We start from the raw sequence: 12,562 nt of genomic DNA, 5'->3' as shown, positions 1-12,562 counted from the left end.
TAGGTGCTAAACGTTTGCCACCTGTTACTTCAGCCCAATTAGCTGAGCTCATAACCCTGACTTGAGCTTTCGGGCTGAGAAAAGGAAAAAGAGTAGCCATTTACACTGACTCCAAGTATGCCTTTGTGGTGCTACATAGACACTGCTATTTGGAAAGAAAGAGGGCACTTGAACACCTGAGGGTCCCCAATCAAATATGGTGATAAAATCCTCAGGCTCTTGAAGGCAGTCCGTCTGCTCATTGACTGTAAAGGGAGCATAGAAGTGGTACAAGGGAACCAATCAGCTGATCAGGCAGCTAAGAGAGCAGCATTACAGAACAATAGGGATTGCTACCTTAGATCCACAGACTAATTTGCCAGAAACTCCTTCATAAACTGAAGGTGAGACTCTTAAAACTAAGAGTGAAGACTTTCAAAAATATCATATGAGGGTAGTTCCAAAAGGAGGGACTCATTTTTCTGCCTGGGAACCATCAATGGAAGTTGGTTAACTAGTGATATGCTACCACTCATTAAGGGGAAAAGGCCCTTCTAAGATTACTAGAAAGGTCCTTCAGAGGAACAAGCCTCCGAACAACTAGGAGGCAAGTGGTCTCCTTTTGTCCCAATTACCAGTTAAACAATGCCTAAGGAGCCAAAAGACACTAGCTGGCCCAGTCTGCCCAACAACGTGGTACCTACCCAGGAGAGGACTGGGAGAAGGACTTCACCCAGATACCAGTTTCTCAAGGGTATAAATACCTATAAGTCATGATAGATACATTCACAGGATGGACTGAAGGCTTTCTCACCCAGACTGAGAAGGCTGAGGAGGTGGTAAAGAAAACTGCTCTATGAAATCATTCTGAGATTTGGTCTGCCCAGATCATTACAAAGTGACAATGGGACATCATTTTCTTCTAAGGTCATCCAAGGTCTCTAAAGCATTAGGTGTTACTTCTTATATCCATTGTGCCTGGAGGCCTCGGTCTTCATGAAAAGTAGAAAGAGCCAAACAATTATTAAAACCAGCTATTAAAAAGATAACTCAGGTGACCTCCCTGGGATGGAAGGAGGCTTTACCAATAGCTCTCCTTCACATCCATATTGCTTCTAAGGAACAGGTTGGTCTTAGTCCTTATGAGATGCTATATGAGACCATTTGTTTATGTCAATGACCTCTTCCTAGATCCAGAGGCTCAGATCCTCTGGTCTCATACTATGGCCACTGGGCATTCCAACAAGATATACACTTGTGGGGTGTCAACTAGGACCCAAAAGATTCTAAAGAACCAGCACTATATGCTCTAGGGACTCAAGTCCTAATTACAGTCTGGAAAGATGAGTCTCCAAAGGCTCAACTCCAGCCCACAGGGAAGGGCCCCTGCCCTGTAATACTTTATACCCCTACAGCAGTTAAGTTAACAGGATACGACTCCTGGATTCACTACTCACAAGTCAAGCCATGGAAGAAAACTGAAGAGGACAATCAATATACCTGTGAGCCCCTGGGAGATCTCAAATATCTATTCAGGACTACAAATGAGTGCCATTCTAATTAAGTTTCTGGGGATAAAATTTCTCAGGATAGCTCTAAAAAGCCAACATAGCTTGGCAAGAGTCGTACTCCGAAATAGACAAGAGATAGATCTCCTGATCCCTGAACAAGGAGGGACTTGAGCCATCTTGGATGAGATATGTTTTTTTCTGGGTAAATACCTCCAGCTAAAGTTTAAGGAAGTCTCACAGTCCTCAAGAAAAACAAAACATTCAGATCCTACAGGAGCTCAAAGAATGAGCTGGAGAGTTCTCAGTGTGGCTATAATCTCTCTTTGTGGATCCTTCTTCTGGCAATGGAGGATTTGGAGCTAGCTAATGCCCCTACTAATCCCTATTATCACAATATTGATGCTGCTTATGATTGCTCCATGTATTATCAATTGTGTAACACATTTTTTGTCTCTGCCCAGGTCAATAAGCTACAACATGCAGTGCCAGTTCAACAAGGATATATAAAACTACACCTGACCATGGGAAATATCACTCACCCTTAGATGGACACCACTATAAGGACTCTGAGGCTTGAGATTAGCAAGAGGGGGAGGCCCAATATCCCTCACTATCCCAGTTTAGCAGGAAGTAGCCAGAAAGACCTCGATGGAGGCCTCTATTCCTAAAGAGTTGCACCTCCCATCTCTTGAGGGAGGAATTTTAGGCAGTTAGAATAGGAAAAAGGGAGTCTAAAAAATAGCAGTGGCTAAAAGACAAAGAAAAAGCCTGCAAAAATAGAACAAAGGACAGTCTGAGGACCAGAGTAAGAACCTCAGGTGAAGCAAACAGCCCTCCTGGCTAGCCCAATTTACATAGGGCAGGTTCAGGGGGAGGAGGAAAAAAAATATAAAACGAGGAGTTTCTGGATTCTTTTCTCTTCTGTTCACTTCTTTTGGATCGGCCCACCCTCACGCTTCAAGGATGTTTTTTCCTTTGCTTGCCAAATGAAACTGAGCTGTATCACCAAGCTGTAACACTGGTCTGTCCATTGCTTCAAATTTTTGCTGTGGCGAGACAGAACCGAGGAAATTACACACTCCCCTGACACTCCTAAATGGAACACTTACCAATTGTCTCTCCATCATCCCAAAACAGAGATCCTTGTGCCATCTGATTATCATCTGCAGCAACAATGAGCTTCATGTAATTCTGCCGGCTGTAAAAAGAATATAATTTTACGAACGTTTAAAAAGTATCGAGTGTTTTATTGTATGTGTCCAAAGAACACAAATAAGGATATCAATTAAGGAGAATACAAATTGTTTTAGGAAAAGAAAATAAAAGGATTTTCCTGGCTTCCTTGCTGGTTCAGATAGTGAAGAATCTGCCTGTAATGCAGAAGATCTAGGTTCAATCCCTGGCCTGGAAAGATCCTCTGAAAAAGGGAATGGCTACCTACTCCAATATCCTTGCCAGAAGCATTCCATGGAGAGAGGAGTCTGGTGGGATATAGTCCATGGAATCACAGAGAGTCAGACACAACTGAGTGATTAACAAGAATGGAAAGTATATAAACCACAAAATCCTTCATATTTAATAGAAAATATCATGCATATCTTTGATATCAAGGATTCACCTACTATAGAAAATCAGAAGTGACCTCATTTATAATTAAAACCATGTTAAGGTTATTTATTTATTTACACTTTCTATGATAATTCTATGATTGATCATTAAACATAAAGCTATTTCAGTAGCATGTTTTAATCCTTATGACATAAATTATCCTCATATTTCCGTATATAAATAACTTAATTTTGACAGCTGTTAATAAGAATGTGAAGAGTAGCTATTAGAAAATTGCAAATCCTGTCTTTGGATTGAGCAATACTTACCATCTTCTGCCAATAATATGCTTATTTCTGAATTAAATATCTGCTTCCATTCTCAGTATACTAATCACTTGGTTTGACAGCCTTATACTGCCATGGAAGGATTAATTATGCTTAGCTATCTGCCTTTTCTGATCACAAATGTTAAAGGCTGTACTGCTATGGAAGTCTCCTAAAATATCCAAAATATCTAGAGTTCAAATCTCCATAGCAAGTTTATATTTTCCAAGTAAAGATTTTAGCAAGTATGTATGTATGTATTTCAGTTCACAGTCACTGAATTAAAAGATAAGTAGATCTTATTAGCAACATGAATATCTGGTTTAACATAATTTCCCAACATACTTAAAATGAGATTAAGAGAAGCTTCACAACTTTCATTCTACCCTGTATAGAATGAAAGTTCAGTTTACCCTTGAACAACAAACATCCAAGTAACCACAGTTCCTCTGCACCCACAGATTCAGCCAATCATGGACTGAGTAGTACTGCACTATTTACTATTGAAAAATATCCACATATAAGCGGACTCATGTAATTCAAAGCCATGTTGTTCAAAGGTTAACTATATACCTAAATATCTTATTTACTTTACTCATCTACACGCACACACACACACACACACACACACACACACACACACAGAATGGCCTCTCTAGTCCTCTTTAATAACATAAAGATTCTTCAAGGCAAAACTTATAACTGGTCTCCTTCATGAGACTCTTACTTCTCAGGTGCAATCATTTTTCTCCTCTTTAATGATATCAATATAAAGTATTGGAGGAGTACTGGAGCAGGGCATGGCAACCCACTCCAGTATTCTTGCCTGAGAATCCCCATGGACAGAGGAGCCTAGCCAGCTACAGTTCATGAAGTTGCAAAGAGTCAGACATAACTGAGCGACTATCCATAGCACAAGATAAGGTGTTGATAGAGATGGATCTGGATGGCTTTGCTGTTGCTGCTGCTAAGCAGCTTCAGTCGTGTCCGACTCTGTGCGACCCCACAGACAGCAGCCCACCAGGCTCCCCCGTCCCTGGGATTCTCCAGGCAAGAACACTGGAGTGGATTGCCATTTCTTTCTCCAATGCATGAAAGTGAAAAGTGAAAGTGAAGTCGCTCAGTCGTGTCCGACTCTTAGCCACCCCATGAACTGTAGCCTTCCAGGCTCCTCATAACCTATTCATGCCAGCTGGGGCTGTCAGCACATGGATCACCATGAGAGGAGGTACAGCAGGAGATGAGAAGAGAAACAGAACTGAGTCCTCTAGAATCTGAATATCTAAGCCAGGAGTTTAACAGTGGAAATAGATTCTGTGATTGGTATCAGAAATTCATTCTTACATCAGTCATAGGAGACAGAATGGACCCACAACCCCTGGTAGATATGACACATCGTTGAACAAGAGGGAGATGTCACATAAGCAGTCTTAGAAGATGTTCAGTTATAAATGGTAATGGATAGAAAATCTGAAATACCTTTCATTGTAAAATGGGACAAGATTGATAAAAACATGTCTGGTTCTTCTATGGACAACAGAGGACTTAGCAGTTTGAAAGAGTAGTGATATTGTCAATAGATATCTACTTTCATAAACTAATGTGAATCAGGGAATGTGTCATAGTACTGATGGAGGAAGAAAAGGGGGACTGGAAAAGACAGAAGGAAAGAGAAGTCTTCTGAGCATTGTTTGCTTAAAGTTCATAGAAAACTTCATTTTAAAAATATACTTTGGAAAAGAAGAAGTAAAACTCTCACTGTTTGCAGATGACATGATCCTCTACATAGAAAACCCTAAAGACTCCACCAGAAAATTACTAGAGCTAATCAATGAATATAGCAAAGTTGCAGGATATAAAATCAACACACAGAAATCCCTTGCATTCCTATACACTAATAATGAGAAAGTAGAAAAAGAAATTAAGGAAACAATTCCATTCACCATTGCAACGAAAAGAATAAAATACTTAGGAATATATCTACCCAAAGAAACTAAAGACCTATATATAGAAAACTATAAAACACTGATGAAAGAAATCAAAGAGGACACTAATAGATGGAGAAATATACCATGTTCATGGATTGGAAGAATCAATATAGTGAAAATGACTATTCTATCCAAAGCAATCTACAGATTCAATGCAATCCCTATCAAGCTACCAGCAGTATTTTTCACAGAACTAGAACAAATAATTTCAAGATTGGTATGGAAATACAAAAAAACCTCGAATAGCCAAAGCAATCCTGAGAAAGAAGGATGGAACTGGAGGAATCAACTTGCCTGACTTCAGGCTCTACTACAAAGCCACAGTCATCAAGACAGTATGGTACTGGCACAAAGACAGACATATAGATCAATGGAACAAAATAGAAAGCCCAGAGATAAATCCACACACCTATGGACACCTTATCTTTGACGAAGGAGGCAAGAATATACAATGGAGTAAAGACAATCTCTTTAACAAGTGGTTCTGGGAAAACTGGTCAACCACTTGTAAAAGAATGAAACTAGATCCCTTTCTAACACCGCACACAAAAATAAACTCAAAATGGATTAAAGATCTAAGTGTAAGACCAGAAACTATAAAACTCCTAGAGGAGAACATAGGCAAAACACTCTCCAACATAAATCACAGCAGGATCCTTTATGATCCACCTCCCAGTATACTGGAAATAAAAGCAGAAATAAACAAATGGGATCTAATTAAAATTAAAAGCTTCTGCACAACAAAGGAAACTATAAGCAAGTTGAAAAGACAGCCTTCTGAATGGGAGAAAATAATAACAAATGAAGAAACTGACAAACAACTAATCTCAAAAATATATAAGCAACTTATGCAGCTCAATTCCAGAAAAATAAACGACCCAATCAAAAAATGGGCCAAAGAACTAAATAGACATTTCTCCAAAGAAGATATACAGATGGCTAACAAATACATGAAAAGATGCTCAATATCACTCATTATCAGAGAAATGCAAATCAAGACCACAATGAGGTACCACTTCACACCAGTCAGAATGGCTGCAATCCAAAAGTCTGCAAGCAATAAATGCTGGAGAGGGTGTGGAGAAAAGGGAACCCTCTTATACTATTGGTGGGAATGCAACTAGTACAGCCACTATGGAGAACAGTGTGGAGATTTCTTAAAAAACTGGAAATAGAGCTGCCTTATGACCCAGCAATTCCACTGCTGGGCATACACACCGAGGAAACCAGAAGTGAAAGAGACACATGTGCCCCAGTGTTCATCACAGCACTGTTTATAACAGCCGGGACATGGAAACAACCTAGATGTCCATCAGCAGATGAATGGATAAGAAAGCAGTGGTACACATACACAATGGAGTATTACTCAGCCGTTAAAAAGAATACATTTGAATCAGTTTTAATGAGATGGATGAAACTGGAGCTGATTATACAGAGTGAAGTAAGCCAGAAAGAAAAACACCAATACAGTATACTAACACATATATAAGGAATTTAGAAAGAAGGTAATGATAACCCTGTATGTGAGACAGCAAAAGAGACACAGATGTATAGAACAGACTTTTGGACTCTGTGGGAGAGGGAGAGGGTGAGATGATTTGCGAGAATGGCACTGAAACATGTATACTATCATGTAAGAAACGAATCATCAGTCTATGTTCGATGCAGGATATAGGGTGCTTGGGGCTGGTGCACGGGGATGATCCAGAGAGACAATATGGGGTGGGAGGGGGGTTCAGGATTGGGAACTCATGTACACCCGTGGTGGATTCATGTCAATGTATGACAAAACAAATACAGTATTGTAAAGTAAAATAAAGCAAAAATAAAAATTAAAAAATAAAATAAAATAAAAAATAAAAATATACTTTAATGAATAAAATAATACTTCTTTCCACATATCAGACTCAGAAAAAATAATGAGTCTTAGGTGAGGCAGCCATTTAAAATACAAAAACTTTGCATGTTATCAATACCTTTGCATGTTTATACAGAAGACATTAAATTTCAGTTGTTGTTTTGGTCTGTCAAACATTTCTATCATGTTGGAAATCAATTTTCCATGAGTCAAGTTTCTACATTATTTAAGCACTGACAATTTTTCTCCCTTCAAAGCAAACAATGGATAATTTACTCAAAGTCTACCATAAAAGGTTGAGTTTCCCAAAACGTGGCATTCCTTCATTGTGACACAAACCTCCTGCATGGACAGTATCCACCTGGGTCACTTGATGTCACTCACCCACATGGGACTTGGGGGTCAAGTGACACTGAAGTAAACATGAAGCTCATATTTCTTGCTATGCCATGAGTAAGACCTTTGTCTCAGACACAGTAGTCATGAAACTGTGGCAGGCTAACCTGTAAGGTTGGAAGTAGGATAAAATCTCAGAACTTTCCTGGTTCTTGACAATTCTAGCATTATGTATCTGAAAATCTAATCTGAGTTCTGTAAACACTTTGTTTTTGTTGCTGTTGATCAGTTGCTAAATCGTGTCCAACTCTTTACAACCATAGCTGACAGGTTCCTCTGTCCTCCCCTATCTCCCTGGTGTTGCTCAATTTCATGTCCATTTAGTTGGTGATACTCTCTAATCATCTTATCCTCTGCTGCCCTCTTCTCCATTTGTCTTCAATCTTTCCCAGCATCAGGGTCTTTTCTAATAAGTAAGCTCTTTGCATGCATGGCCAAAATGGGGCTTCAGCAACAGTCCTTCCAATGAATATTCAGGCTCGATTTCCTTTAGAACTAACTGGTTTGATCGACTTGCAGTTCAAGGGACTCTCAAGACTTACACTTCACTTACCTGTAAAATGTGTTGTTAGCAGGCTCTTGACATGGTAGGATGTAACCACCACGGACATGTAGGTTGATTTCATATAAAGGAGCTGCAAACGTATGAAATGTTTCTCTGACACCAATATCTTTGCCCTGGAAATGAGACAGTTGCAAGAAAGAACAAAAGCAATAAGAGAATCATCAGCAACACTGGTACTTGAGGGGGTACATTTATAGAATCAAATAATATAATTTTTAATTTAAAAAATAATAAAACCACACACATTTATTCAGAAAGTTATGTTGGTTAAATGATAAACCAGTTTATTCCTTAGGTTATTTATAGCTTTGAAATTAACTTACCACTATTTTTTGTAGTATGCACATGCAGAAAATACATGGGTGTTTGATGGGTCACAAAAGTTATTCCTGACTTGTCACATATATTATTCTTGGAAGGAATGCATTACTTTTAGCAATATTCTTGCATACTTAATAAAAGGTAATGACCTTTTCATGCACAATGTACAATTTTGACATTTATTTAGTAAAATAAACCCATGACTATATAACAATCTATGGCACAATAAATTAACTCTCTCACTGTTTGTTAATTAGCAAGAAACATCTTATTCTTTTTAAGTGGAAAGGAAAACAAGTATGTCATTAATAAAAATGCTATAATCAATTTGTTACTCATTTCTATTTTGTCAATTCCCAAAAATTTCTTAATTACTTACTGTATGGTAATCAAACCACCGAGCATTAGGGACATAGCCTTCTACAGTGTCAACATACTGGAATTTAAAAATATAGTCATTAAAAACATATAAACAAAAGAATATTCTTTTGTGAACAAAAATATTAAATGGGACTTACAGGTTCCAATACAGGGGTAACCATAAATGCTGGACCCCACAGAAACTGTTTGAATATATCCCAGGTTGATTTTTCATTTAAAAACCTGGACAAAATATATACAAAGTTAAATCAAATAAATTTATATCTTTGAAATACAATAAAATAATTATTAAAAACATATTTTGAAGTATGGACTTTTGTGGATAGAAATGCAAATCAAACTATAAAAGATCAAAAACAATTTCATCATTTGGAATTCAATATGTGAAAGTCACTCAGTCATGTCCAACTCTTTGTGACCCAATGGACTATACAGTCCATGGAATTCTCCAGGCCAGAATACTGGAGTACGTAGCTGTTCCCTTCTCCAGGGGATCTTCCCAACTCAGGGATTGAACCCAGGTCTCTGGCATTGCAGGCAGATTCTTTACAAGCTGAGCCACCAGGGAAGCCCCAAAATTCAATACACAGTGGTGCAATATTTTATGAGTAAATCTAGAGCATGACTAAACCTTCTGACAAAATGCAGAGTTGCAATGGACGTGTAAGACCGACTGAGTGAGAAATCTCCTTTGAAGTGAACTTAAGTTCAGTTCAGTCAGTTCAGTTCAGTCGCTCAGTCATGTCCAACTCTTTGCGATCCCATGAATCGCAGCACACCAGGCTTCCCTGTCCATCACCAACACATAGGTTCAAATATTAACTTTGCCAAATAGAAGATCAAAAAACAGGAAGCAAAGATACAAACACTCTGGAAGAAAAGTGTGAGACTATGAAAGTGCTGCACTCAATATGCCAGCAAATTTGGAACACTCAGCAGTGGCCACAGGACTGGAAAACGTCAATTTTCATTCTAATCCCAAAGAAAGGCAATGTCAAAGAAAGTTCAAACTACCACACAATTGCACTCATCTCAACACTAGTAATGTAATACTTAAAATTCTCCAAGCCAGGCTTCAGCAATATGTGAACTGTGAACTTCCAGATGTTCAAGCTGGCTTTAGAAAAGGCAGAGGAACCAGAGGTCAAATTGCCAACATCCACTGGATCATCGAAAAAGCAAGAAAGTTATAGAAAAACATCTATTTCTGCTTTATTGACTATGCCAAAGCCTTGGACTGTGTGGATCGCAATACTGTGGAAAATTCTGAAAGAGATGGGACTACAAGACCACCTGACATACCTCTTGAGAAACCTGTTTGCAGGTTAGGAAGCAACAGTTAGAACTGTATATGGAACAACAGACTGGTTGTTCCAGTCCAAATAGGAAAAGGAGTATGTCAAGGCTGTATATTGTCACCCTGCTTTTTTAACTTCTATGCAGAGTACATCATGAAAACCCTGGGCTGGAGGAAGCACAAGCTGGAATCATTATTGCCGGGAGAAATATCAATAACCTCAGATATGCAGATGACACCACCATTATGGCAGAAAGTGAAAAGGAACTGAAAAGCCTCTTGATGAAAGTGAAAGATGAGAGTAAAACAGTTGGCCTAAAGCTCAATATTCAGAAAACGAAGATCATGGCGTCTGGTCCCATCACTTCATGGGAAATAGATGGGGAAACAGTGGAAACAGTGTCAGACTTTATTTTTCTGGGCTCCAAAATCACTGCAGATGGTGACTGCAGCCAAGAAATTAAAAGACGCTTACTTTTTGGAAGGAAAGTTATGACCAACCTAGATAGCATATTCAAAAGCAGAGACATTACTTTGCCAACAAAGGTCCATCTACTCAAGGCTATGGTTTTTCCAATGGCCATGTATGGATGTGAGAGTTGGACTGTGAAGAAAGAAAGACTGTGAATGCCAAAGAATAGATGCTTTTGAACTGTGGTGTTGGAGAAGACTCCTGAGAGTCCCTTGGACTGCAAGGAGATCCAACCAGTCAATCCTAAAGGAGATCCGTCCTGGGTGCTCATTGGAAGGACTGATGCTAAAGCTGAAACTAGTACTTTGGCCACCTCTTGGAAGAGTTGACTCATTGGAAAAGACTCTGATGCTGGGGGGGATTGGGGACAGGAGGAGAAGGCGAGGACAGAGGATGAAATAGCTGGATGACATCACTGACTTGATGGACATGAATCTGAGTGAACACCAGGAGTTGGTGATGTACAGGGAGACCTGGCCTGCTGTGAATCATAGGGTCGCCAAGATTAGGTCATGACTGTGTGACTAAACTGAACTGAACTGCTTAATTTGAGTAAATATTCTCTGTGTATTGTTTTTACTGGTTTATGAATAGTGAAATCTAACAAATCACCGCATTCAATTATTCTGATAATATAGGGCACACAAGAAGTTAAGTATATCATGGTTATTTTATTTTTTTTTGGTTTGTATACATGTTTGTTTTTTACTTTGTGTAACATCCATAAGAAATGTATTTGCACTAAAAACAGAACATGTTAACATTTTTGCAACTATATTCATAGAATTGAATTTCAAGATTTGGTCATATATCAGTTTGAGATTTAAAGAGTAAATGCAAAACAATATTCTACAAAGAATGGGAGAGTTAGGATGGTCTTCCTCAGTCAGGCATTTGTATGTGGTACATTAACTGAATTGCAGTAAACTTCAGTTAAATAAATTATAATATAGAGATAATATTACTTATTTGCAAGAATTCTCAAAAATACACACTGTAATAAGGTCTATAAGTAATCTAAAACAATATTGGTATGTAGTAGTTATTTCTAAAACATTACTTTTTAAAAACTGGTTAATGTACTTCATTTTTAATGGCATATATTAGACTGCTTTTTAGCAGATTTCCTCATGTAAATGCTTATTAATCCAAAATGTACACTAAAACAACAACAAAAAATGTTTTAGTTTAAAATATTTTATATTGAAGTGAAAGTAGATTGGAAAGTGAAAGTCAAGGTCGCTCAGTCATGCTGACTCTTTGCGATCCCATGGACTACACACTCCATGGAATTCCCCAGTCCAGAATACTGAAGTGGATAGCCATTCCCTTGTCCAGGGGATCTTCCCAACCCAGGGATTAAATCCAGTCTCCCACATTGCAGGTGGATTCTTTACCAGCTGAGTCACCAGGGAAAGCCCATTTTATATTGATAATTGAATAAAACAAAGAATAGCTAATTTCTTTGTGGTAGGAAAAAGAATGTGAACTTACTCATGCAAAAGGGGTCGGATAACAGTGCCACCATGAGCATGAATTTCATGCATCTGTGTATAGAAGTAGGGCAATAAAGTGTATCTAATGTTAAGAATGTCCCTTGACATTGTAGAAAAAGTTTTATTCCAGGAAGCAGGATCTTGTCTCTGAAACAAAGCAAAATGAAATATAAGCTCTTGTCCTTGGTTAAATCATAGTTTTCAAATACATATTTGAAGGTTAAAAACTATGGAATAATTTAAATCACCATCATATGCTACATACGTTCTTCACAAAATTCTTCTGGAGTAATATTTCTATCTCATATGATGGAAAGACAGAGCATAATATTAACACTCTAATAAGAAAGTGCAAATTAAGCTCATACATGATTTCATGTAGGTGAACCTACTTAAAGAGCACTTCATATTTGAATAGGTGACA

The 12,562-nt window shown here is 38.2% G+C and overlaps 1 protein-coding gene across 1 annotated transcript in view; it reads right to left on the bottom strand.

Annotated features, from left to right (window-relative positions):
• SI (sucrase-isomaltase) overlaps nt 1–12,562 on the bottom strand; it is a 109,994-nt gene that overhangs the window by 11,569 nt on the left and 85,863 nt on the right. Inside the window, exons 40-44 of the mRNA XM_052636244.1 lie at nt 12,137–12,285; nt 9,011–9,095; nt 8,872–8,928; nt 8,160–8,284; nt 2,600–2,688 (exon numbers count right to left, since the gene is read on the bottom strand). Of these exons, the coding sequence (XP_052492204.1) occupies nt 2,600–2,688; nt 8,160–8,284; nt 8,872–8,928; nt 9,011–9,095; nt 12,137–12,285 (505 nt within the window). The remainder of the gene's footprint in view (nt 1–2,599; nt 2,689–8,159; nt 8,285–8,871; nt 8,929–9,010; nt 9,096–12,136; nt 12,286–12,562) is intronic.

This window comes from Budorcas taxicolor, chromosome 1 (assembly GCF_023091745.1).
Source record: "Budorcas taxicolor isolate Tak-1 chromosome 1, Takin1.1, whole genome shotgun sequence".
In the NCBI taxonomy this organism is placed as follows: Eukaryota; Metazoa; Chordata; class Mammalia; order Artiodactyla; family Bovidae; genus Budorcas; species Budorcas taxicolor.
Note: the sequence above shows the minus strand (reverse complement) of the source record. Positions and strands in the feature narration are given on the sequence as shown.